The sequence below is a fragment of the Geotrypetes seraphini genome, chromosome 3, assembly GCF_902459505.1.
Source record: "Geotrypetes seraphini chromosome 3, aGeoSer1.1, whole genome shotgun sequence".
Classification (NCBI taxonomy): Eukaryota; Metazoa; Chordata; class Amphibia; order Gymnophiona; family Dermophiidae; genus Geotrypetes; species Geotrypetes seraphini.
Window position 1 is genome coordinate 215,897,670 of NC_047086.1, and position 27,909 is coordinate 215,925,578.

At 44.5% G+C, this 27,909-nt stretch overlaps 1 protein-coding gene across 3 annotated transcripts in view; it reads left to right on the forward strand.

The window, feature by feature from the left end:
- The window catches only part of MYO1A (myosin IA), a 193,605-nt gene that overhangs the window by 88,760 nt on the left and 76,936 nt on the right, over positions 1-27,909 (forward strand). For 2 of the 3 annotated variants that reach the window (XM_033938978.1, XM_033938979.1), the window contains exons 9-16: positions 498-601; positions 12,564-12,711; positions 15,548-15,666; positions 17,231-17,317; positions 19,035-19,100; positions 24,276-24,380; positions 24,864-24,926; positions 27,145-27,345. In XM_033938978.1, the coding sequence (XP_033794869.1) occupies positions 498-601; positions 12,564-12,711; positions 15,548-15,666; positions 17,231-17,317; positions 19,035-19,100; positions 24,276-24,380; positions 24,864-24,926; positions 27,145-27,345 (893 nt within the window). The remainder of the gene's footprint in view (positions 1-497; positions 602-12,563; positions 12,712-15,547; positions 15,667-17,230; positions 17,318-19,034; positions 19,101-24,275; positions 24,381-24,863; positions 24,927-27,144; positions 27,346-27,909) is intronic. The other variant, XM_033938980.1, reaches the window with a different exon arrangement.

The window sequence follows — 27,909 nt, forward strand, 5'->3', positions numbered from 1 at the left end:
GCAGGCCATAGGGTGGTTGTTTAAACTATCAGGACCTTCCTGATAAAGCAGGATCCTTGGCCACCTTGTTTCAAAAAAATGCTCTTCGATGAGCAGAGTTAAATGTTTTGCATTTTTCAAAGTAGAATTTGGATTATTTTAACTAAAGAATGACACGGGGACAAATTTGTCCCCATCCTCACAGGAACTCAATTTCCCCACACCGTCCCCACAAATTTTGTCGCTGTCCCTGTTCCTGCCCCTTTCCTGTAAGCTCTGCCTTAACCACATAAGCATCGAACATTTATAATTTTAAAGTGTTTGAGGCTTGTGCAGATGAGGACAGAGCTTGCAGGAATGGGGCAGGGACAGGAAAAGAACTCACTGGGATGGGACAGGAAAATGAGTTCCCGCAGGGACGGAGAAAAATTTGTCCCCATGCCATTCTCTAATTTTAACCTTCTGAAATCAATGACAACGTATCCGTTTCTTGTCCCCTCCTCTTCTGCTCTCTGTAGAAAGCCTAAAGCTTGTCCAGGGCTGCAGCAAATATGACTACCTCAACAAGGACCCCCAGAGCCTGGAGGGCATGGAAGATGCAGACAAGTTTCAGACTGTGAAGGTACAGCCACTGTATCACTGTGCCATGTCCTGATGGACAATAACCCTCTGATTCTATCATCTTAAAGTGTAAATGTAGGTGCCATTTGCACACTAAGGTCTGAATTCTCTAACTGGCATCAATTTTTTAGGTGCCAGTAGGTACCCAAGATCAGTCTAAAAAAAACACTGTTTTAACTGAGTTTCAAGGCGCCTACCAGCACCTAAAAATCATCTCCAGAATTGCACCTATGTAGGCGCTATAGGCTGCTTAATTCCACTGTGGGCATGGCAAACTCTAGAAGTGGCATTAGGTTTCCTAAAGCGCCTATGGAGGTGTGATTCACATCAAAGATAGGTGCTGGAAATGTAGGCCTGGAAAACCCTGGCCTACATTTCTGACATCTTACTTTTGTCTGAGGCACGATTATGATTTTCCCCACTAGGGATGGGCTAGCTTTGTCCGGTACCATTGAACTTAAATCTACCCCAATACAAACAGTACCAACTATTAAATTATTGGGGGTTATCTTTGACGGAAAATTATCTTATCATGAGCAAATTGGCTCAGTTGTTCAAAAATGTTTTCATCGTTTACATATGATATGTTCACTTGCCAAACTGCTAGACTCTTCTTCACTAAACATTCTTATTCACTCGCTAGTAATCTCTTGTCTTGACTACAGTAATACTCTATATCAGGGCTGCCCACACTTTGGCGAGCTACTTTTAAAATGACCAGATTGCTCTAAGTCTGATAGATGTTGGCACTGTCATCTTGAAGCAGGGACTTTAGACCATTTATTGTTCTATTGTTCATTTATTATGGATTTTTGGAAATCAATTTGGGGCCATATTAATAGTGTATTAGAAATAATGTGGCATTATTGTATGATACAGTATTATTTGGCATGTCTATGAGGGCAAAAATCTTCCAAAAATTATAAACTCTTACCAGTGGCATATCTAACATATGTGACACCCGGGGCCCATCATTTTTTGACACCCCCCCATCTATATGAAAAATATATTTTTTAGTAACAATCCACATATCGCACAACAAGAGTGTACCTAGGAAAAGGCTGCAGTGAGCACTAGAACACCAACACATACATTATAAATTTAAACAAGCCAGATCCCGCACAGTCAATTGATCCTGCTGTCAATGCCAACTGAAAACTATGTCCTTTTCATACACACAGAACAGAGATACACCCTCGCCCAATATGGAATAATCACAAACTAAAAATAGAAATATGTAGACAAAAGTTAAACTGAAACTCCAAGAAACCAAACTCTGCATACAATGCAACACCATAACACCACAAAAACAGTGACACATGTCCCCTAATACTGTGCAAAATATAAAGACAGTAGATGTAAATTTGAAAAAACTGATACATAACAATCACCACTTTACAAATTAACAAATAAAAATAAAACAAATAATGAGAAATAAGAAAATATCATTTTATTGGACTAATCCATTTTTCAATTAGCTTTCAGAGGCCAAATCTTTCTTCAGAACAGTACAGTATACTGCTGTTATGGTATCCTGTCCTGACCTGAGGAAAGGGGTGTAGTCCAATAAATTGCCTTATTTCCATTTCCTATTTATAAACTTTTATCAATACAGTTACAATACTACTTGATTCTAAGTAAAGCAACAAAAAAAATCTTTCTACCTTTTGTTGTTTCTGCTTTAATCATCTTCTCTCTCTTCTTTCTATACAGCGCTTGTCCTCTCTCCCTTCCATGCAACATCTGCCCTCTCTTTGCCCCTTCCACCCAGCTTCTGCCCTCTCTCTCTACCCCTTCCATCTACTGCCCACACTCCCTCTGCCTCTTCCATCTACCGTCCACCTTCTCTCTCTTCCATATGGCATCTTCCCTCTTTCTATGTCCCTTCAATAAACTGTATATCCGGGATCCCTTCTCTCCTTTGCACATGATTCATTTCAGCTTCACCCCCTCTCCATTTTTCTGTCTCCACCCCCTCCCCTATGCTTTGGCATCTCTCTCTTTCTCTTCTCCTTTCCTTCCTTCCTTCCCACTCCACACCATGGTGTGGTATCTCTATCTCTATCTCCTTCCCTTCCCTCCCCCCATGCCATGGCATCTCTTCCTCCCCCTCCATGGTCTGGTATCTCCTTTCCTTTCCATCCCTCCCATGGACTTGGCATCTCTGGTTCCTCTCCCTTGTATTCCTTCTCCCTTCTTCCCTCTCTCTCCCCAATTGAGTGCAGCAGCAGCAGCATTTTTCTCACTGCCTTCCCTGTGCAGCAGTAGCATTTCTCCCCCCTTCCCTGTGCAGCAGCAGCATTTCTCCCCCCCTTCCCTGTGCAACATTTCTTTCCCCCCCTTCCCTGTGCAGCAGGAACATCTCTTCCCTGCCCAGCATGTCTGGCCAGTTCCCCTGCTCAAAGCAGCAGGCGTCTACACCTCACACGATCCGCGGCTGCATTGGAAGCCTTCTCTCTGACAACGTGACGTCAGAGGGAACACTTCTGACGCAGCCGCGGATTGCGTGAGGAGCCGATACCCGCGGCTTTGAGCAGGGGAGCCGGCCAAAAGTGAAACAACCACCGGAGGGAGCACAAGCTGGGACGGACACCACTGTTTACAGAAGGGATGCCCACACTTTTTGGGCATGCGAGTTACTTTTAAAATGACCAAGTCAAAATGATCTACCAATAATAAAATTTTAAAAAAACACAAAGCACACTGTACGCAGAGAAAATGTTAATTATCATTTATATTTGGGGGGTTTTCAAAAAGGTCAAGGCAGATGACTCTATGTAATGTCACTTCAGTAACAAGTTCCACTGTTCCCTCTAAGCTGAGCAGGAGTCCTCCACCCACAGTCTCACCAATAGAGGGTGTTGTTTTACTGTCACATTTTCAATTGTGAGGGACAGGCAAGTTCTGCAGGACTCCAGGGAACATACCTGTTCTTAGCGACTGAAAATATTCCACCCCCTAGTGGTAGCAATGCAGCTGGAGGACACCTGCTCAGCTTAGAGGGAACAGTGCAACAACTATACAAAAATAGACAAATACCCCCACCTTTTTTACTAAACCGCGATAGTGGTTTTTAGTGTAGGGAGCTGTGCTGAATGCCCCGCGCTGCTCTCGATGCTCATAGGCTCCCTGCGCTAAAAACCGCTATTGCGGTTTAGTAAAAGGGGGCCATAGTGCAAAATATAGACAGCAGATATAAATTCTCAAAACGGACACATTTTGATCACTAAATTGAAAATAAAATCATTTTTCCTACCTTTTTGTCTGGTGATTTCATAAGTCTCTGGTCCTTCTGGTCCTTCTTCTTTCTCCTCCTGGCCCTCCCCTCTTTCTTTCTCTCTCCCCCTGGCCCCCTCTTTATTTCCACCTTTCTTTCTCTCTCCCCCTGGCCCCCCTCTTTATTTCTGCCTTTCTTTCTCTCTCCCCGCCCCCCTCTTTATTTCTGCCTTTCTTTCTCTCTCCCCCGGCCCCCTCTTTATTTCTGCCTTTCTTTCTCTCTCCCCCTGGTCCCCCTCTTTATTTTTGCCTTTCTTTCTCTCTCCCCCTGGCCCCCCTCTTTATTTCTGCCTTTCTTTCTCTCTCCCCCTAGCCCCCACAAAGCCATCGTGCCGATTTCTCCACTTCCACAATTCTTTCCTTACCCCCAACCCCAAGCCAGCAGCCGATTTCTCCTTGCTCCTTCCCCAAGCCAGGCCCGACGCATACAAGCATCGGGCCCACAAGATTTCACTTCCGGTGTCAGTTCTAACAGGGAGGAAGTTACCGGCCAGCCAGACAGCGATTGACTGGCCCAGAACTTACCCTCCGACGTTAGAATTGACGCTTTTTCCCCACCCACCAGCCTGCCTCACCTTTTGTCTCTATTTACCAGTTGCCGGCCGGCCGGGTTAAGGAATGACTCTGTGGGGGAGCCGGTGCCGGGATGCGGTGGTGAGACGAGCAGCGGCAGAATAGGGAAGGTGGCCGGCAGTGCACCCCCTTGGGGCGTGCACCTGGGGTGGACCTCCCCCCAGCCCCCCCGCCCCTCCTTAGTACGCCACTGACTCTTACTTATTTTAACAGGAGTTGCCATACAACAAATAACATGCAATTGGAAAAATTGGAATAGATTAAACTACAGTTTTTGGTGGAATTCAGTGTGTCATATTTATAAAATGGAAAGAACATTAGCTATTCAGAAAGGAAATTTTAATAACTTTTAAGATGTGTGGGGGCCATTAGCAAATTATTGCAATGAATAGGTATTATTTTCCCTGATTTGTACAAATGTAAGAATGGGGTGGGGGAGGGGGAATTTTATTATATGGCATAAGCATTATGAGATGTTGAAAGGATGGGAGGGAAAGGGATAATTCTATTTAATATGAAGAATTGTAGAATCTCAAGTGATATATTTAAGTTAAAATGGTTGATACCTTTTGACGCACTTGATGTACGTTATAAAAATGAATAAAGAATTATAAAAAAAAAAATGACCAAGTCAAAATGATCTACCAACAATAAAATGTAAAAAAACACAAAACACACTGTACATAGAGAAAATGTTAATTATTTATATTCGGGGGGGGGGGGGGGGTCAAAGAGGTCAAGGCTGAGGCCTTTAAAATATGCAATGTCACCTCAGTAACAACTATACAAATATAGACAAATATACCCCCTCCCCTTTTACTAAACCATGATAGCAGTTTTTAACGCAGGGAGCTGCACTGAATGCCCCACGCTGCTTCCAACGCTCATAGGCTCTCTGCGCTAAAAACCACTACTGCGGTTTAGTAAAAGGGAACCATAGTACAAAATATAGACAGAAGATATAAATTCTCAAAACATACACATTTTGATCATTAAATTGAAAATAAAAACATTTTTCCTATCTTTGTTGTCTGGTGATTTCATGAGTCTCTGGCTGCACTTCCTTCTGACTGTGCATCCAATATTTCTACCCTTCTTTTTTCCTCCTGCATGTTTCCTCTCCTCCAGACCCCATTCCATTCCCCAACCATCTCTCTCTGTCCCTCCATGAGTCCAACTTTTTCTTCCTCTCTCCCTACCTGCCCCCTGCCACCCAACACACTCCATTCCCTCCCCAAACTTTTTCTTCCTCTCCCTGACCCCTCCCCTTTCTTTCTTTCTGTCTGTCTTTCTCTCTCCCTACTCCCCTTTCTTTCTCTCCCCTCCCCAAGCCACCACCGACAATTTCTCCCTGCTTCCCCAACGCTGCAAAACCAGGCCCATGCAGCTACTGCACAAGCGCCGGGCCCAAAAGCCTTCCCCCCCCCCCCCCCCGACGCCAATTCTGACATCGGCGAGAAAGTTCCGGGCCAGCCAGGCAGCGATTGGCTGGCCTGGAGCTTCCTCTCTGAAGTCAGAATTGACATCGGGGGGAAGGCTTGTGGACCTGGTGCTTGTGCAGTGCCTGAAGCAAGAAGAACGCGAAGGCAATGCAAGTCTATTGCGGAGCCCGGGATGGGCTCCGCGATTGACTCGCGTTGCCCTTGTGATCTACTGGTCGATTGCGATCGACCTTTTGGGCACTCCTGCTCTATATAAAGGAATAATCAAGAAAGAAATTAGATGTTTACAAATTGTACAGAACACTTCCATCAAAATTATAACCAACACTAGAAAGTTTGATCATGTTACCCCTCTATTGATTAATACCCCCTGGTTACCATAATATACAAGATTATGTTATTGACTTTTAAAACTAGAGCTACTGGACAACCAGAATTCATCAATAGACTCTTGATTCCATATTCTTTGCAATGTTCCCTCTGCTCAATTAATGAAAACTGAATATGTATACCCTAGAGGAAAGGAGAGACAGAGGAGATATGATTCAGACGTTCAAATACTTAAAGGGTATTAACGTAGAACAAAATCTTTTCCAGAGAAAGGAAAATGGTAAAACCAGAGGACATAATTTGAGGTTGAGGGGTGGTAGATTCAGGGGCAATGTTAGGAAATTCTACTTTACGGAGAGGGTGGTGGATGCCTGGAATGCGCTCCCGAGAGAGGTGGTGGAGAGTAAAACTGTGACTGAGTTCAAAGAAGCATGGGATGAACACAGAAGATTTAGAATCAGAAAATAATATTAAAGATTGAACTAGGCCAGTTACTGGGCAGACTTGTACGGTCTGTGTCTGTGTATGGCCGTTTGGTGGAGGATGGGCAGGGGAGGGCTTCAATGGCTGGGAGGGTGTAGATGGGCTGGAGTAAGTCTTAACAGAGATTTCGGCAGTTGGAACCCAAGCATAGTACTGGGTAAAGCTTTGGATTCTCGCCCAGAAATAGCTAAGAAGAAAAAAAAAAAAAAATTTTAAATTGAATCAGGTTGGGCAGACTGGATGGACCATTCGGGTCTTTATCTGCCGTCATCTACTATGTTACTATGTTACTATGTTTGTTTTCAATCCCATCCTTAAGACATATTAACACTATGCAAATATTTTCTCTGTAACTGCCCCTGTGCTGTGGAACTCAGCTCCTAATCACTTAAGTGAGAATATTTCACTGAACACCTTCAAATCTAATTTTAAAACATTCATGTTCAAAGATGCCTTTGACCTATGATCGTCCTTTTAAGGATGTTTTACATGCATTTTAGACCTGCATTAATGCCGGTTTCTAAGTTCTCCCTACCTTATGTTCTTCCCTGAGTGTTCTTTTCTATCCAAATAATGTTGTTCTTCCCCATTTTTCCTTTCGTCCCAGTTCCAGTCTGTTTTATTTTGTAGTTCGTGTTTATCTGTGGTTCGTTAATTTGATTATTTATACATTTTACCCTCTTTTGTTTTTAATATGTAAACCGCTTTGAAGCCTGATTAGGCGGTATGTCAGATTTTTAATAAACTTGTATCCGGCACCATCACTTGTTTGACACGCAATTGGCGGCTGCTTTTAAGGCGGCCGCTGACAATGGCGCAGGTGATAGAATCCGGGCCTAAGATTATAGAAAATGATAATTTACACATGTGAATCTTGCATTCATGCCCATGAGTGTGCACCCAGCGTTATTTTAGAACATGAATGTGCGGCTCATAGACAAAAGCGCGCGACGACAAAGGCGCGACAACAGTGCAGGTTGCATAGGGCTAAATTCAGGAAGTGGTACCCAAATTTGGGTTCTGAAAAAAAAAAAAAAATGTCCACTAGGCGCTGTTCTATAAAGAGCACTCTGCGTTGGATGCCAGTTGTAGAACAGTGCTTAATGCTGGGATCCTCGCCCAATTTTGGGTATGAGGATTTACACCAACTGAAACCTGGTGTAAATCCTCATGTCTGAATTAGACGTGGATCTGCCAAGAACGGTTCCTGGAGAAAGGGTCTTGTTCCTTGAAACCAAGCCTGGTAGAACTAGGGCTACCAGACGTCTGGATTTCCCCCCAAACATGTTCTCCTTTTCGAGGACATGTCTGGGGGTCCAGATGGCTTTTCCAAAACCCAGCACGGGTTGCACGGGGACAGAAATACCACCCATCCCCGCCTGTCCCCGCTAGGATCCTCTCCATCCCCACCTGTCCCCGCCAGGATCCTCTCCGTCCCCACCCATCCCCACAAGGAATTACCTCCATCCTCACCCATCCTTATAAAAAGCAGCAATTACTTCTGACAGGATCATCAATTCCACAGTTTCTTTTGTGTTTGCACTGCTGTTTCCTTTGTGGAATCTCTTTGGTGGAACCCTTTTTTTGTTTTCTGTTTAGGTAATTAACTTATAAACCCCCTCTTTTACTAAGGCTGACTTGTCCATTATATTATATGGACGAACCCTGCTTCCAAAGCCTTCCATCCCCGTGGGAGTCCTGTTGGCTAGAGAGGGGTCCCCGTGGGTGTCCCGTGGGTTAGGGGGGGATTCCCACGGTCCCCGTTCCCATGCAGACCTCTAGTCTGGATTTTCCATCGGGAAGATCTGGTAACCCTAGGTAGGACCGCTAACAGCCCGCAGGAGATATAAAAGAAATATTGCTCCCGGCGATGTTGCTGTACTTTGAACTAAGATGGCAGACTCAAGACTTTATCAAAACTAAGTTTGGTTCACTCCATTATTCCATTCATTCCACTCTTTGGTTGAAAGTACAGGGAGGAGTGTTGCATTATTCCACTGTCACCATTTATTGTAATACATTATATTTATGTGTTAAGATTGTTTTTCACTTATTGAGCACACGAAGTGTAACTTGATGATGGTGTGTGGCTGAATACGTGAGCGGTTACTCCTGCCCCAAAAGCCTGGTTTGACAAAGCATTGGAGCCTGAGTTCTGTGAACTTGGCCCCTCAGAGTTTATCACCTCTCACTGAGGATACACTATATGTACACAAAAAAAATGTAACAGTTTACTGTAATTTTTTTTGCTTCACTCCTCCCTGTACTCATTAGCATTTGCTCCTCTTCGTTGTGACTTTTAAGTATCTACAGACAGGCAGAACAGCCCCTCGCCTTGGGGTACAAATAAAACAACAAGAAAAGGCAAGGGGGATGTCTTTTCGTCTATGAACCTTTCAACCAATAATTAAGTCTTTATTTGAAACAAAAAGGTCCCAACAAGGATCCCAGTTTTGGCATTTAGAAGACGCCTTATTCAGGGGACACCTGTCCTGCCAGAGTATTTCAGGCCTTTGATTAATTTCCTATAGGCTGATGCCAGTACTAGGGCCGATTAGAGCTAGATTATTGCTGATGTTAATCTGTGCAGAATATTTAGAGGATCCAGCCTGTTCGCATCCCATATCAGATGATCAGCATCACCAGTTATCAAGTGTGCAACGTGCAAATCCTGCCGGTCAACATACAGCAGCGTATTCAAATTTCTCTTGTTGAGACCTTTTTGTTTCAAATAAAGACTTAATTATTGGTTGAAAAGACATCCCCCTTGCCTTTTCTTGTTGTTCTTTTTATGGGCTAGATTCACTAAGCAAACCAATCATGTACCAATCAGTTTGCAACCCCTTTGCGACCTGATTTCCCTCTGACCCGATTCACTAACCTGTGTACCTCCGACCCGATCCGATCTGCGCATGAAAACGAGGGGAAACGGCATGCAAAATAGGAAGGCAGCGATTCACTAAACAGAAGAAGGAAGACTGATTGGGAGTGCTGATCTGAAGTGAAGCAACTGCTGAGGACCAGTCGCTTCACTTCTTACCGACTCTCCTGCCCTTTGAAACCACAGGCTGGCAATGCGCTTTTGCAGAATACATAAAAAAAGAATTCTTCCTTTTTTATGTATTCTGCAAAATGCATTGCCAGCCCATGGTTTTAACCTGCCCCCTCCCCCATATTCACACAGATGGGGAGGGCAGCCCCCCCTTATTTTATTGGCAAGATATTTTGCAAAATATCTCTGCCATTAAAAAAAACAAAAACCAAAACTGCAGAAGCCCTGACAGCAGTGACAGGAGGCTGCTTCTGCTGTCACTACTGTCAGGGCTGCCTCGACTCAATCGCTCACCGATTGAGCCGGGGAGTTTACATGCAAATGATTTGCACTTCCGTTCAAATCATTTGCATGCAGCAAAGATAGTGAATCAATCGCTGTTTCAAAATCGGCCAGAAATCGGCCAACAGCAATTGAATCGCTATCTTCAGCGAATCTGGCCCTAAGTATCTACGGCAGTTCATCTGTTTTATTTTCTTAGGTATATTCTATAACGCTGCAGGCAAATTCTAGGTCTGCCCTTGATCCACCCATGCCCCTCCCATAGTCACGCACCCTTTTCAGGTCTGTGCTTACAAATTTACCTTCAGAACACTGATTAATTGATTGCTAGTGCCCAATTCTTAGTGCTAATTGGTTTGCTATGCAATTAAATTGCACATGCAAATTGGGCATGTGCCCAAATTTGCGTACACAGTTTTGAGTGCCATTTATAAAAACATAAGAATAGCCTTACTGGGTCAGATCAATGGTCCTTCAAGCCCAGTAGCCCGACCTCACAATGGCCAATCTTGGTCACCAGTAACTGGCCCAAACCCAAGGAGTAGCACTATTCCATGCTACTGATCCAGGGCAAGCAGTGGCTTCCCCCATGTCTTTCTCAATAACAGACTATGGACTTTTCCTCCAGGAACTTGTCCAAACCTTTCTTAAAACCAGCTACGCTATGCGTTCTTACCACAACTATTCACTGAGTGAAAAAATATTTCCTCCTATTGGTTTTAAAAGTATTTCCCTGTAACTTCATCGAGTGTCCCCTAGTCTTTGTAATTTTTGAAAGAGTGAAAAATTGATCCACTTGTACTCGTTCTACTCCACTCAGGATTTTGTAGACTTCAATTATATCTCCCCTCAGCTGTCTCTGTAACTGCAAAGGGGTGTTTACAAGAGGAAGCATGTGGGTGAGGTATGAGCAGGTCCCACATTTACTACAAGTTATGTGCTAAAATACAACATTCATGAACTCACATTGATACCTACCTTTTACATGGAGTACATCAAGGCTACTCTGTTCCAATCCTGAAGGTTCACAGGCAGGCCAGGTTTTCAGGGCATCCACAATGAACATGCACAAGACAGATTTGCATACCAAAGAGGCGGTGCCTGCAAATCTCTCTCGTGCGTGTTCATTGTGGGTATCATGAAAACCTGGCCTGCCTGTGGACCTGAAGGACCGGAACTTAGTAGCCCTAGAGTACATGATAGCACCCAAATGTTGGCAACCAAATGCTGACTTATGCTCTGCTCCCTTGGTCTTCATTAATTTTTAAGCTGGGACCACTATGGATTCTAATGAGCTGGAGAGCCTCCAAATATCTTCCCATGTGGAATCACAATACTGCTGACTAGTGTGTGTCAATGACATCCATCTCCACAGCCCATCTTCAAACTTAATTGGGGTGTGCCCTCAACAGTTGTGAGCATTTCCAAATGCATTCTGTTTTGTCTATTGAGATATGCCTTTTCCTTCAAGCATGCACTCCTCCCCATCTAGTTTTCCTTTTCTGTCCTAAGTAGAGAGGCAGAAAAATGGGAACCCCCCCCCCCCCCGAAAGACAATGAGGGCCGCCAAAGTGGTCTCTGGGAGCAGCCATTGGCCACAGAGCCTTGCATTGAAGACCATTGTACTATTCCATAACAGAATCTGGGAACCCAGATGCCATTATAGAATTTACACAATTTGGGTGACCTTTATAGCATTGCTTCCTGATCGTGTCATTGTACCCCCTGAATGTGTTCATCTTCTTGTCTCTCTCTCTCACTTTCTGAGTCTCTGTCTTTTAACATATATTTATATATACACATACATCTGCAGGAAATATGGAAGGCTAATGAGGACCTTAAGGGAAAATATTGACTCTCCACAGAAGATAATAACCATTAGCTGTGAGCTATAATGAGATCTTCTGGGCAGTATTGCTTTTGATTTGAAGAAATACAGGGCAAGGAGGTCTTGATGTTATCACATTGGCTCTTGCTGGCCCCTTAACCCCTGACACATAACCCCGCCCCATTCCACCTCCAGCCCCACCCGGTTCTGCCTCCAGCCCTGCCCAGTTCTGCCTCTAGCCCCTCCCCCCCAGTTCCACCCTCCAGCCCCCCTCCTAGAAAGCATTCTTTCTTTACAAGGAGCTTCGGCTGCTTCTGGATAGCCTGGAGCATGCGTGGATGTGTGTGATGTCATCCACACATGCTCAGAGGCCCTCCAGATGCGGCTGGAGCTTGTAGGGGCTTTCCAAAAACCCAGACAAACGCCAGGTTTTGGAAAGTCAGTCTGGGAGCTCAGACAGTCCTCTGAAAAGAGGACAGGTCCGGGTTTTCCTGGGCGTCTGGTAATTCTATCCCTAACTGCTGACTTGTTTTGAAAATGGTAGCTCATTTTGTGATGGGACTTGTGAAGTTTTCTGAACAGATAAGCAGTGCTCTTAGACATGTCTGGTATGACAAATACGTCTGTGAATGTCTCTAAGCACTTGCCCTGACATGTTGCCCAGTAAATGCCTTTCTTCAAATTTTGTGCTTCCTAGAATGCCATGGAAATCATTGGTTTCTCGGATGTGGAAGTGACTTCTGTCCTGCAGATTGTAGCTGTTGTCCTCAAGCTTGGAAGCATCCAGTTGAGCAACCAGACCCAGGCTAATGGAATGGATTCCTGCTATGTCACCGAGACCAAAGGTCAGCAGGTCACCTGCTCTGGAAGTGTGTGGGCCCTGTGCGGGGAGGGGGAGTGAACAGTATGAAGAAAAAAATGGGGACGCGATAGGGTACAAATCTGTATCCCTTTTTATAACAGGTGCTTTTTAAATCTAAATACGTATATTTAAGGAACTCTTTTCCAGCTGTTCATATATAGAATTGAATCAGGTTTCTGCCCTTATCAGAATTATTTATTTCTTATATAACAAATGAGGACATAGAAGGACCCAGCTGCAGTGGCGTACCTAGCATAAGTGACACCCGGGGCCCAACATTTTTAGACCCCCCCCCCCCTATCTATATGAAAAATATGATTTTTAGTAACAATCTACATATCGCACAACAAGAGTGTACCTAGGAAAAGGCAGCATCTTAAACGCTGCAGTGAGCACTAGAACACCAACACATACATAGTAAAACTAAACAAACCAGATCCTGCACAGTCAATTGATCCTGTACAGTCGATGCTATCAGAAAGCCATGTCCCTTTCATACACACAGACAGATACACCCTTGCCCAATATAGAATAATCACAAACTAAAAATAGAAATATGTAGACAAAAGTTATACTGAACTGCCAAGAAACCAGACTCTGCATACAATGCAACACCACAACACCACAAAAACAGTAATACATGTCCTCTAATACTGTGCAAAATATAAAGACAGTAGATGTAAATTTGAAAAAACTGATACATAACAATCACCACTTTACAAATTAACAAATAAAAATAAAACAAATAATGAGAAATAAGAAAATACCATTTTATTGGACTAATCCCCGTAAGCTCGGTCCCCATACCCGCAAACCACCTGATTCCATCCACACAAGCCTTGAATTGTTTTATATTGAACTTATTATATTAAAGTATAAAAAGAAACAATATTCTGTACAATTGTCAATTTATAAATCAGCGTCTTCTCCCCACTCTCTCTTCCCCATTTCCCTTCAGCGTCCTCAGCCCACTCTCTCTCCACTTTCCTTCAGTGCACGCACATAAAAACAAGCAAGTAATTTTATATCATTTTCATTCTATTCATTCATAGAAATTAATGCCAGTCACATAACAAAACATGATTTTACAAAAATAATTCCCTGCACAGTCAAGCCTGCAAGGATTACTAGATGTCTTTCAGCAGCTCCCCTCACTCCCTCCCCCTTACCTTCGTGGCTAAGTCAAAATGATCTACCAACAATAAAATTTTAAAAACACAAAGCACACTGTACGCAAAGAAAATGTTAATTATCATTTATATTCCGTGGGTTTTCAAAGAGGTCAAGGCAGATGACTTTATGCAACGTTACCTCAGTAACAACTATACAAAAATAGACAAATATAACCCCTCCCTTTTCACTAAACCGCGATAGCGTTTTTTAGCGCAGGGAGCTGCGCTGAATGCCCCACACTGCTCTCGATGCTCATAGGCTCCCTGCGCTAAAAACTGCTATTGCAGTTTAGTAAAAGGGGCCCATAGTGCAAAATATAGACAGCATATATAAATTCTCAAAACGGACACATTTTGATCACTAAATTGAAAATAAAATCATTTTTCCTACCTTTGTTCGATAATTTCATGAGTCTCTGGTTGCACTTTATTCTTCTGACTGTGCATCCAATATTTCTTCCCTTCTTTCAGCCTCCTGTATGCTTCTTCTCCTCCAGACCTCATTCCCTCCCCCAACTTTTTCTTTCTTTCATCCTGCCCCTTTCTTTCTTTCTCTCTCCATGCCCCCTTTCTTTCTCTGTCTCTTTCTCTCTCTCCGTGCCCCATTTCTTTCTTTCACCCTGCCCCCTTCTTTCTTTCTCTATGCCCCATTTATTTCTGTATGTCTGTCTTTCTCTCTCTCTCCATGCCCAATTTCTTTCTTTCTTTCACCATGCCCCCTTCTTTCTTTCTCTATGTCTGTCTTTCTCTCTCTCTCCCCATGCCCCATTTTTTTCTTTATTTCACCCTGCCCCCTTTCTTTCTTTCTTTCTGGCTCCCTGTCTCCCCCCCTTTCTTTCTTTCTCCCTGCCCTCCCCCATGCCACTGCCATTGGGAAACATACTGCTGCCACCACCACCGGGGAAAGGCTGCCACTGGCCATTGGAAACAGGTCGGTGCAGAATTCACCCTGCTTCTTTTCCCACGGGCTGACCAACTCTGGCTGCCCGACGTCAATTCTAACGCTGGAGAGGACATTCCGGGCCAGCCAGGCAGTGATTGGCTGGCCCAGAACGTCTTCTCCGACGTCAGAATTGACGTCGGACGGCTAGAGTTGGTCGGCTCGCGGGGAAGAGAAGCAGGGAGGGAGAACTCGGCACCGGCTTCTTTCTGATGACGGCAATGGCAGCCTTTCCCCGGCCGCAGCCTATTCCCCGGTGAGTGGCCAGCTGTGCACCCCCTTGGGCCATGCACCCAGGGTGGACCTCCCCCCCTGCCCTCCCCTTGGTACGCCACTACCCAGCTGTGAGCCTCCTGCTCCTTCTGTGCAAATGCCAAGGGTTGTGTGCTGATGGGTAGACTCGAGAACTCTCATGACACTGTAATGCCTGCAGTGCCGTGCATTTGTATGGGAGCAAGAAGGCCATATGTCACTGGGACTGGAGCCAGCCTATTAAGAATTTAGGGATCAGAGGCAGGAGAATAGGGGGGAGCCCCATTCTATTCAGACCATCTACTGCCTGACCTCTTTAACTAGCACAGCACAGCTGCAGTCAGAGAGGAGTTTTGTACATTCTTGTATTTTGAAAATACGATAGGAAGGTTGTTCTGGACTGTGGTCATTGGTGGGGTTAACTGGAGTCACTGGACCAAGTTTTCTTCCCTCAGTTCTGCAGGAGATCTGTCAGCTGATCAGTCTGGATGCTGGCATCCTGGAGAATGCGCTCTGCTTCCGCACCGTGGAGGCCAAGAAAGAGAAAGTGGTGACGGGTCTGAACGTTTCTCAGGTATCTCTCTCTGTGAATCTCCAAAGAGAAGAACTGGAACACAACCTGCTTAACTGCTCTATTCAATGTTGGAAGGCCAAGGATACATATTTATTTATTGGGATTTATTAAGCACCTTGTTGAAGAGATTCATCCAAGGCAGCATACATAATGTGACCATATGTCCCATTTTGAATGGGACTGTCCTGTTTTTAGATCCCCTGTCCCATTGTCCCTACACACAGCTTCAGGACGCTGAAATGTCCCGTTTCAGAGACAGCGTCCCGAAGCTGTGCGCAGGGACAACGGGACAGGCGATCGCTTCCCCTCCCTCCCTGCCGTGCCTCCCTCCTTCCCTCCCTCCAGCGCCCGATTCAACCCCCCCAGTCTGCTTCCGCTGCTTGCCAGCCTCCCTCCTTCCCTCCCTCCAGCGCCGATTCAACACCCCCTCCCCCAGTCTGCTGCCGCTGCCGCTGCTTGCCACTAAGAAAAGGAAGGTCCAGGCACCACCTCATAAGCCTTCTTCCTGACGTCAATTCTGATGAAGGAGAGGAAGTTCTGGGCCAGCCAGGCAAACAAAAAAACCCCTAATAATGTTTCAGAAAGGAGCCACATGACTGTATGACGAGATGTGTCGAGGAGTAGTTTAAATTCTTGGTGAATTCCTGAAGTGCTATAGAAGGTCAATCCAGAGTTTGGGGCTGGCATAGCAGAAGGCACAAAGGGAGAATAACCCATGTTGCTTGCAATGCGTGCTAGCAGTTGAAGCACTCATCTGCTGCACTTAACTTTCAAAGGAAAACCAGGCATGTGATTCTCCTTTGAACATTAGCAGTTGCAGAATTCACATGGTAAAAGCACTCATGCACTTTGCACCTGCTGTTGAAAAGGCCTGCTCAAGTAGGGTCAAAACATTGTGGGCCCAATATTCAAAAAAGCTGCGCTCCTAAATTTGGGCTTAAGTTAGTTTTCTAAACCTGGGCCCTATTTTCAGCCAAACTTAGGAGCATAACTTTTCAGCCAAAAAATTAATTTTAATTTAGGAGCTTAAAAGTTATGCTTAGAAATTCATTTGCCCACATATGAGTTTAATTTTTGAGCCTAGTGCTGAAAATTAGTGCCAAGCTCCTAACTTCTTTTCCCTGCCCTAAAACCACCTCTGTTGCCACCCATTCACCCTTTATGCTCCATTCCTGCGGCATTCCCAGAGGATTTTCCAAGGGTATTCCTGCTACCATGGCAATTATTAGCATAGTGGTTCCTGTCTGTCTCTAGCACCTACCAGAAAGTAGGCATGGTTAAGGGTGGATTGTGGGCACGTTTTACATGTAGGCACCTGTTTTAGACTTAAGTGCTGGTATTTAGGCCGACAAAACCCTGGCGTAAATAGGGTGTGCCAAGACTTTGGATGCCTACTGGTATCTAAATTCACTATAAATGGTGCCTGACATGCACTATGGAGTATTCACTGTGTTCCTCAGTGCCTATGTTTTAGGCTCTGCGTACAAAATCAGGGCCATAATGCTCTGCCGGGTGAATCCTGCAGCCCTGCAGTGAAAACACGTCCTATCTTTTTGTCTTTCAGGGTTACTATGCTCGGGATGCCCTGGCTAAGAATATCTATGACCGACTCTTTAACTGGCTTATCGCTCGCATCAATGAGAGTATCCGGGTGAGCGTACTCACTGAGTGATTAATCTGGAAGCTTTGAGTTAAGAACAGGTCTCAGGTCTTGGCCCCTGGGTTCGCACGTAAAACTCATTTGTTCAAGAGGCATTTGCAGGGGAATTCTTTAAACAGCACTTAAAATTATGTGTGCAAATCTGGGAATGTGCCCAATTTTGCACGTACATTTTAATTGATGAGTCTATTAATGCCAGTAATTGGATGCTAACAATCAATTATTGGGGTTAATTTGCAACAATTTGAATTTATGTACACATCTTTCTAAGTTCTATTGTAGCATACAACTGAAAAGGGGGCATAGGTGGGTCAGGGTCATTCACTAATTATGTGTGCCCTATTATAGAATTTAGGGGATCCACACCTAATTTACATGTGACAATGGTGTAACAATGGGTGGACCTGGGTGGGCTCAGGCCTACCCATTTGGCTCAGGCCCAACCAAGACAATTCAGCAGTTGCCGCCTTTCTCCCCTCTCTTCTACACCTGGATCTGGCATTTGTCCCCACTCGCTGGCCTACAGCCCGGCAACTCCCCCTTCTCTCTAAACCTACCCTTCCCGAACCTCATCACCTTTGCAGGCAAGAGCAGCGACGCGTATTCGCTTACTGTGCTGTTCCCGCACACTTCCCTCTGCCATGCCCTGCCCTCACTGATGCCACTTATCGATTTTTTTGTCTGGTGGGACAAGGCGGCGGGAAACCTACGTGGTCAGTGCAAGTAGCGGATGCACATCATTGCCGCTGCTGTAACCCAGGAACTGAGGTACACCAGGTGGGGGGGGGGGGCAGTTGTTAGGCCCTGGCCGGGAGAGGAAGGTTCCCATTAAACCGCTACTGAGTAATAGTATAGTAAACACTAGTGTCCCGAAGTGAGCATTTAGCACAAAAAAAAACAAAAAAAGAACACTACAATCATGAAAGCACTTTATAAACTTGCTTGAGGAGCTCAGAACCGTAAGATGATAGACACGTTGAAACACATTTGTTTGTGATTCTTAACACCATCTTACGGTTCTGAGCTCCTCAAGCAAGTTTATAAAGTGCTTTCATGATTGTAATGTTCTTTTTTGTTTTTTTGTGCCTGGAGAGGAAGGTGCCAGATCCAGGGGAAGAAGGAGAGGGGCAAGATGCAGAATAAATTATGTGGCCGGGGGTGGGATGGTTTGGGAAGGCCCACCCAACATAACTGTAGGCCCACCCAAAATAACAGGTCTGGCTACACTACTGACCCACATGGATTTACACCCAGGTTCAGGTGGTATAAGTTCTCACATCTAAAAGCTGGGTTCAGATCCCAGAGCCACATGCTATTCTGTAAATGGCATCCAACTCGGAGCACTGTTTATAGAATAGCGTTCAGTGCACATTTTGTTCAGTGCCCAAATTTGGGCGCCATATACTGAATTTAGTCATTGGTGACAGGCCGAGGATCTAATGGCTGCAGGGTCTCAGGACAGACCAACAAATGGGTTAAAGTAAGATAGAGATACAACTGGATATGTGTTTACTGTTATGAGTTGATGCATGTGTCTTGCTATTCTTCTACACTCTTTGTCTTTGCTATTGAAAATTCACATTTTTTTCAGTTTTCCTTATTGATTTTGTACTTTGCAAGGAAAGGCAATGAAGTAAATGAAATAAATTATATACCAAAGTCTACAGGAAGCAATTTAAAGGTTTGTTTTTTTATGTGTGGTTTGCAGGTGACAAACATCCTGGAGAAAAAAGTCATGGGTGTGCTGGACATCTACGGTTTTGAGATTTTTGAGGTAAGTTTCAAGTTTTATTTAAAATTTGATGTACACGCATTGTCAAATATTTCAAAGCAAATCACAATTCTACAATGGGGAGAACAATATAATACTTCGACAAATTGTAAACAGACATACTTAACCAAACTGGTACAGGAGGGAAGAGGGGGAGAACTACAAAAATTATGGCGAAGAGAGAACATATAAGGTTCCCTGCCCCTCAATATCTCTCCTTGCTTCTCTCTCCTTATACACCTCCCAGAGAACTCTGTTCCTCAGATAAGTCTCTCTTAACATTACCCTTCTCCTCCACTGCCAATTCCTTTCATCTAGCTGCTCCCTATGCCTGGAATAAATTACCCGAGTTTGACCGTCAAGCCCCTTCCCTTCCCTTGTTTAAAAGCAGACTAAAAACCCACCTTTTTGATATAGCTTTCAATCCTTAACCCCTACTCCTCTGCCCTTCAACCCAGCCAGATGATTAACCGTTCCCCTTAACTGTATCCATGACATCCTGTTTGTCTGTCTTGCCTGTTTAGATTGTAAGCTCTTTCGAGCAGGGACTGTTTTCTTACTCTTTGTGACTCTACAGTGCTGCATGCATCTGGTAGCGCTATAGAAATAATTAATAGTAGTAGTAACACAACCAGGAGGGGAAAGAAGATAAAAAATAGAGAATACATAGAAAGGAAATCAGAAGATATATGCGGAAAAATGAAGTAAAATCAATAACAAAGTCTTGGTCTTTGAGACTAAATTTCAAGGACACGAAAAAAGAAATGTAGACGATAAAAATTCATGATCCTCGAGTCTATGTTTCAAAGGCATCCTTATACAGGAAACTTACCCAACTGAGCCTCCATTATATATGGGGATCCTCTCCTCAAAACACTGAAGGACCCTTATACTTGAGACCATTTTTACCACGTGAGTAAAAATAGGTCAATTTCTGAGTTTTTCTTTTTCTATCGGGTATTTATACACCACCTATCAAGGTTATCTAAGTGGTTTACATACAGGTACTCAAACATTTTCCCTATCTGTCCCAGTCCCAGTGGGCTCACAATCTATCTAATGTACCTGGGGAAATGGAGAACTTAAGCTGCAGGAAGCACACTCCTGGCAGATACCCTCTACACAGGGGGTTCATAGACAGTGGAGCACAAGACGTCAGCGCGCTGACAATCCAGCGCCGACAATTCAGCGCAAGACAGAAGCTTTATTGGTTAGTGTTCGCGCTGCTGTTGGAGGGGGGTTCGGGGGGGTTAGAAACCTCCATTATAGCGAAAACGGAACTTTTTCTGATTTTTTTTTCGGGAAAAGTTCCGTTTTCTCTATAATGTGGGGGGTTTTACCCCCCACCCCTCCCCCCGCAACTGCAGCATGAACACTAACCAATAAAGTGTGTGTGGGGGGGTTGCCACCCCAAACCCCCAGTTGGAGCTCTTTAAAAATTATTTTTTTCCCCCGCGCACTTCTGTCTTCTGCCGAATTGTTGGCGCGCTGGCGTCTGGTGCGTGATTATCCCGGACAAAGTGCTCTAAAAAGAGGCCATGTCCTGGTTAATCTGGATGTCTGTTAACCCTAGGCTCAATCTATGGATGAGGTTAAGCTCTGTCTCAGGGTGCCAGTGATAAAGGGTGCCAAAATCCTATTCTGGCTTAAATATAAAAAGTAGTCCTAACTATGCATGTTTAACTATTCAGATGCTGGCACGGAATATTGACCAGCAACAGCATAACTTCTGGGTTGCTGATCTGATATCGCTCCCTCCATTTCTGGGCTCCCCCAATCCCTCCACACTCATCAGTAACTGCCCCATAAACATAAGACCATTCCTATCACCTTCATATTTACCACATCTGATCACCTTCCCTTTTCCAATTCCCCTGATCTCTCCCCCTCCCCCCCACACCTGATTGCCCTCGACCTCATTGAGGTTCCGATCTCCCCCCCATCTCCTTAGCATTCCTCCCTCTGATCCCTGAATTCCCCCCTGGATCTGAACTCTCCTGTTCCCCTTCCATAGTGTAAGCCCTGCCCCCAACCCAAAACCCACCCCTCCATAACCCTTCTTCACTCCCTTGAGTTACTTGGGGGAGATCTCTGAAATCTAGGGGGACTTTGGCTCTGAAAATGATGGCACCCCTCGTGATAAACACTGACATTTAGATGAATTTTCAGCTGATAAATTACAACCGAGTTTGGCTGAAAATAAGGGACAAATTGTGGGTCCTAAGGGGGTCTCTACAGTATATTAGGTATAGCTGATGCCCCGGCGTTGCACGGGTATTTAATTATAGCAATAACACTGTAAATGGATTCAAATAAAGATACTTTATAGTGGTGAATGAAATTATTTTTTTACAGCTTAATAAAAAGTACAATATTCAAATTATAATGTGAAATATTTGACAAAAGGAATACAATACAACTAACGCAAAACGTGATTATAAACAACATTTTTAGTTTCACCTCCTGGAGCAAGAACATATAAATTCTTGGGTGAACCCACCCTTGAGCAAGCAACATAGAGTTGTGGGCCGCGAGACCCCCAGAACATATCACCCCAGATAGTGAGAGATCTGCATACCAAGTTTCGTTCAAATCGGTCAAGCCGTTTTTGAATTACTGTGAGAATGGCAGCTTTTTACATTTTTTCCATTGACATGAATGGGTGAAATCTGATTTTCTGTTTGTAGCTCCGCCCATGTGTGCAGGTGGGCCGTGAGACCCCCAGAACATATCACCCCAGGTAGTGAGGGATCTGCATACCAAGTTTCGTTCAAATCGGTCAAGCCGTTTTTGAATTACAGTGAGAAAGGCAGCTTTTTACATTTTTTCCATTGACATGAATGGGTGAAATCTGATTTTCTGTTTGTAGCTCCGCCCACGTGTGCAGGTGGGCTGTGAGACCCCCAGAACATATCACCCCAGGTAGTGAGGGATCTGCATACCAAGTTTCGTTCAAATCGGTCAAGCCGTTTTTGAATTACTGTGAGAATGGCAGCTTTTTACATTTTTTCCATTGACATGAATGGGTGAAATCTGATTTTCTGTTTGTAGCTCCGCCCATGTGTGCAGGTGGGCCACGAGACCCCCAGAACATATCACCCCAGGTAGTGAGGGATCTGCATACCAAGTTTCGTTCAAATCGGTCAAGCCGTTTTTGAATTACAGTGAGAATGGCAGCTTTTTACATTTTTTCCATTGACATGAATGGGTGAAATCTGATTTTCTGTTTGTAGCTCCGCCCACGTGTGCAGGTGGGCCGCGAGACCCCCAGAACATATCACCCCAGGTAGTGAGGGATCTGCATACCAAGTTTCGTTCAAATCGGTCAAGCCGTTTTTGAATTACTGTGAGAATGGCAGCTTTTTACATTTTTTCCATTGACATGAATGGGTGAAATCTGATTTTCTGTTTGTAGCTCCGCCCATGTGTGCAGGTGGGCCACGAGACCCCCAGAACATATCACCCCAGGTAGTGAGGGATCTGCATACCAAGTTTCGTTCAAATCGGTCAAGCCGTTTTTGAATTACAGTGAGAATGGCAGCTTTTTACATTTTTTCCATTGACATGAATGGGTGAAATCTGATTTTCTGTTTGTAGCTCCGCCCATGTGTGCAGGTGGGCCGCGAGACCCCCAGAACATATCACCCCAGGTAGTAAGGGATCTGCATACCAAGTTTCGTTCAAATCGGTCAAGCCGTTTTTGAATTACTGTGAGAATGGCAGCTTTTTACATTTTTTCCATTGACATGAATGGGTGAAATCTGATTTTCTGTTTGTAGCTCCGCCCACATGTGCAGGTGGGCCGCGAGACCCCCAGAACATATCATCCCAGGTAGTGAGGGATCTGCATACCAAGTTTCGTTCAAATCGGTCAAGCCGTTTTTGCGTGATCGTGGCACATACATACATACATACACACATACATACCTCCGATTTTATATATATAGATTTAAAATGTGAATTGGTGCATGTTAACTGCTACTTCACAAATTTGATAACTTCTTTTGTGCTATTCGTACAATTAGGGCACACTAATTCACATGTTATAGGCATTTTGTGTTAGTGGGTGTATGTAGCCAAATCGGGCTGTATAAATAGCAGTTCTAGCTTAGGCTGCTATAAATTTAACCGATCAGCACTTACTATTGACTTAGCACTGAATATTGACTTAGCAATGAATATCCACCGTCAACCCCAACCACGGGAGTTAGCTGGCCTGCTTCCCACAGTTTGAATAATAGACCCAAAAAACAAAAATTGCAGGATTTTTTTGTATCTAATATAATAAAATTCTAAGCCGCGCATGCGCACTCCCACCTGCGTGCTCCCGTTTTCCGTGCGCTGTAGGGCACCGCAGGTAGGAGTGCGCATGCACGCGAATCTCTCTCTTCCCCCGAGGCGGATGTCGGCCGCGGCGGCTGTTGGCAGCTGCAGACCATGACGGTTGTTGGCGGCTGCAGGCTGCGGCAGCTGTAGGCCGCTGTGGCTGTCGGTTGCCGAGCAAGGATCACGGAGCCACCAGCAGCGGGTGGCGGTCAGCCCGAGAAACCCCTGACCTACAGGCCGGGCCGAAGTTTCTTTTTAACTTAAAAGACGCCTATGGGGAATTTTAATGGATAGCCAGTCAGTAAAAGTAGGAAGGAGATAGGAAGAAAGACACAGGGACAGGGGCAGGGAGAGAGACAGAAAGACAAACAGACAAAGGGGGCCAGGAAAGTAGAGAGACAGAAAGAAGACAGCGGGAGGAAGAGAGACAGAAAGAAAAAGACAGGGGTAGGGAGAGAAACAGAAAGAAAGACAGACATATATTCTAGCACCAGCGGGAGGAAGGGAGACAGAAAGAAAAGAAGAAAGACACAGGGACAGGGAGAGACACAGAAAGACAAAGGGGGCCAGGGAGAGAGACAGACAGAAAGAAAGACAGCGGGACAGAGAGAGAGACAGAAATAAAGACAGACAGACATATATTCTAACACCCGTTAATATAACGGGCTAAAATACTAGTGTTCAATATTTTTCCCACCGTATCATATGGTTGATATGAAAGGTTTGCAGTGCAAAGACTCCAAGACCTATTTAACCACTACAGTCTGAAATCTATGCAAATTTTCAGCAGCTTACAAGGAACCGTGCAGAAGACTCACAACTAAGACTGTTATTTTTGTTTCACTGTCACAGAACAACAGCTTTGAACAGTTCATTATTAACTACTGTAATGAGAAGTTGCAGCAAGTATTCATTGAGATGACCCTGAAAGAGGAGCAGGAGGAGTACGTGCGGGAGGTACCACTTCCATTCACTCCTTCCCTTACCACTCGTCCTCAAGAGCAGTGGTCCCCAACCCTGTCCTGGAGGACCGCCAGGCCAATCGGGTTTTCAGGCTAGCCCTAATGAATATGCATGAGAGAGATTTGCATATTACGGAAGTGACAGGCATGCAAATCTGCTCCATGCATATTCATTAGGGCTAGCCTGAAAACCCGATTGGCCTGGTGGTCCTCCAGAACAGGGTTGGGGACCACTGCTCTAGAGGGCAAAGCAAAGTGCAATCCCAGTGTGCCCCTCCCTTTCTTTTCCTCTTGCCTCTCTCTCTCTCATACTCCTGGTTTCTAGAAGATTTTCAAACTTTCCAGTAAGATTTAGATGTTCTGTGAAGTGCCAGGCTTCCCTTGAATCATCTCCCATGCCTACCTAGTCTCTCTAGAAATAGGGTGGGGGGGTTACATCTTTCCTTCAGTTTCTGAATTTGAGATTCCTTTTTTGCAGGGCATCAAGTGGACACCAGTGACATTTTTCAACAATGCAATCATCTGTAATTTAATAGAAGATGTAAGTGCCTTTTTAAAATCACTATTAGTCTTAGTAATAATAGTTGTCTCTTTTATTTATTTTTTTTTTTTTTTTGGGGGGGGGGTATTTTAGTCTTAATTTATTGACCTGTCAGAGCTGGGTGTTATGGCTTATATAGCAGTCAAAGCTCCTCCTGAGAGGAGAAATGTACTGGTACTGTTCTGGGGATCGCCCAGCCTGACTGATTGGGGAATAGTAACAGCTCAGCTGATAAACTACTGTAAATGCCTCTTAATTTAACCCTCTAAATTCAACCGATGCTCCAGTATTTCTATTTTGAATTCATCTAAGATGCCCGCCTAGAGGTGTGGTTGTGGGATCATTCCTCTGACTACAATCCAGCCAATATTGAATGTGATTTAAGTGTGCAGGTGAGGCTTAAATCACCTGGGCTGCCCAACCACTGATATAGTCAGCAGCATGTAACCAGGCAATGCTGCTGAATATCGGCTCTGATCAGCCCCCCTTCCCCCCCCCAAAAAAAATGTGGCCAGATCAGGGGCATTGTTGGGAAGGAGCCAGCAGTTATGCGGGTGCTAGCAAAATTCAGAATAGTAGCTCAGTGCAAATCTCATGCCTAATTCTGATCTAAAATAAAAAAAGGGGGTAGATTCCGTACAAACATAAGGAAGTTCTTCTTCACCCAGAGAGTGGTAGAAAACTGGAACGCTCTTCCGGAGTCTGTCATAGGGGAAAACACCCTCCAGGGATTCAAGACAAAGTTAAACAAGTTCCTGCTGAACCAGAACGTACGCAGGTAAGGCTAGACTTAGGGCTCCTTTTACTAAGGTGTGTTAGGGCATTGCCGCGCGCGCTAGACCTCAACGCCAGCATTGAGCTGGCGTTAGTTCTAGCCGCGTAGCGCGCGGTAATATCCTGCATGCGCTAAAAACGCTAGCTCACCTTAGTAAAAGGAGCCCTTAGTTAGGGCACTGGTCTTTGACCTAAGGGCCGCCGCGGGAGCAGACTGCTGGGCACGATGGACCACTGGGTCTGACCCAGCAACGGCAATCCTTATGTTCTTATTCCCAGACCCACTCATGCCCCTCCCATGACTGTGCCCACTTCTGAGTTGTGTGCCATAAAATTTAGGCACACATGTTATAGAATAGAGTGCAGGGTAGCCGCACACATAAACCATAATGAGTGCCAATTAACACCAATTATTGATTGTTAACAGCTCATTAACGAATTAGTGTGCATGTGAATCTGGGATCTGTGCCCCAGTTTGCATGTCCAAGCTTTGGACGACCTGTATAGAATCAGAGGGTAAGTGTATATTTATGTGTGCACATGGGAGCCATGTGCTTAGTACTATTCTGAACAGTAGGAACGCAACTTGCTTAGCTCATAACTGCATGGGGGACATATATGTGAGTGGCGCTTGGGAGGAGCATAAGCGTGTCTACAACTTACATGTGCAGCTTACAGGCTACTTTAGGTTTTGCAGGTAGGTTGCCCATTTACATCTGCTATTGACCTGGCATAAGAAGCATGCCAAAATGTTAGGTGCACAAAATGCTGACTTATGCTATGTTCTATAATGGCATCTTGGTGCTCAGATCATGTTGTAGAATTAACACTCAGGGCACAGCATTGAGGTAACTATATTGTATAGAAGAAGCCTCAAACCTTTTTCATGTGTGAGTATGAGAAAGCTCCGAGGACCACCAAAAGATTTCAAGCTTCCAAATATGACTAATTTTGGAAACCTCCTTGTTCAGGCTGGGTATTAAACATTAAAAATTAAATTAATACTAATATTGATTCTAACACTTCAAGGATATATTTTAAAACCTCACTTCATTGTGGATTGTCAACAACAAATTTGATAAATAGACACTTGGGTAGCACACTTAACTGTTTGCAGTGGGCAAGTAGGCAAGATTGAAATTAATGCATTTACAGGATTTGGAGAGCATTTCAGCCAACTGAAGGTCACAGTAGAGGACTTCAGGAACTTCCGGTGCCCTGGGGCCACACATTGGAGAGCACTGTTGTATAGAATTGCTCTTATATATGTGCACATGATAAAGGGGCAGAAAATGAGAGAAATTCTCCCTGCTAAGGGAGAATAATCAAAGAATGAAAGTCTTGTGAGGCAATTTCAAGAAAGCGGGACCAGTCAATAATACAGTGTGCTATGACTATGGCATGATCTGGCCTCTTAAGTTTGATTGTTCCGGTTGCTTTGCAGAGCAGACAGGGGATCCTTAGCATGCTGGATGATGAATGCCTACGTCCTGGCCAGGTATCAGATGCAACCTTTCTGGCTAAACTCAACTTAGCATTCACTAGCCACAAGCACTTTGAAAAGCACGTCAACCAGACTACCAGTAAGCAGAAGACAATTCCGACCCTCAGCCAATGCTTCAGTATCCAGCACTATGCAGGCCAGGTAAGGAAGGGGGTGGGGGCAGCTGTGGGCCGGTGTCAGCCTCTTATTCAGTTGTTTGCCATCAGTATCAACTACATCAAACAGGATGGGCAGACCTATTGCTGATTGTGCCTCATTGGACCTGTAGTTGTTGCTTATTAAAGGCAATTGAAAGTATATGCTGAAGTAAACCAGGTCTGGCCTGACCTCTCAGTTCACAACATTAGTCTGTTTTTTACTTTAATTAGTCTGATGTTGTTGCCAGTGTTGCCAAGTGACCCAGTTTATGGGTGCCTGGAATGCTCTACCATGAGAAGAGGTAGGGACAGTGAAAGAATACAAAAAGGCATGTGATAAACACAGAAGATCCCTGTATGACAACAGGATTGAATAGAAATAAAGATCTTTTCCACGCAAAACAAAAGTTAAATGACTTTCACACTGTAAAAAAACACAAGTGTGTGTATGTGAAAAATGCAAGTGTGCGTGTTGGGGGAGGGGTTACCCATATGGAGCATAGATAACGTGACCATTTATTTTTTTCCTCAAAATGGGACATCTACTAACTTTCAGTCCCACCCCCAA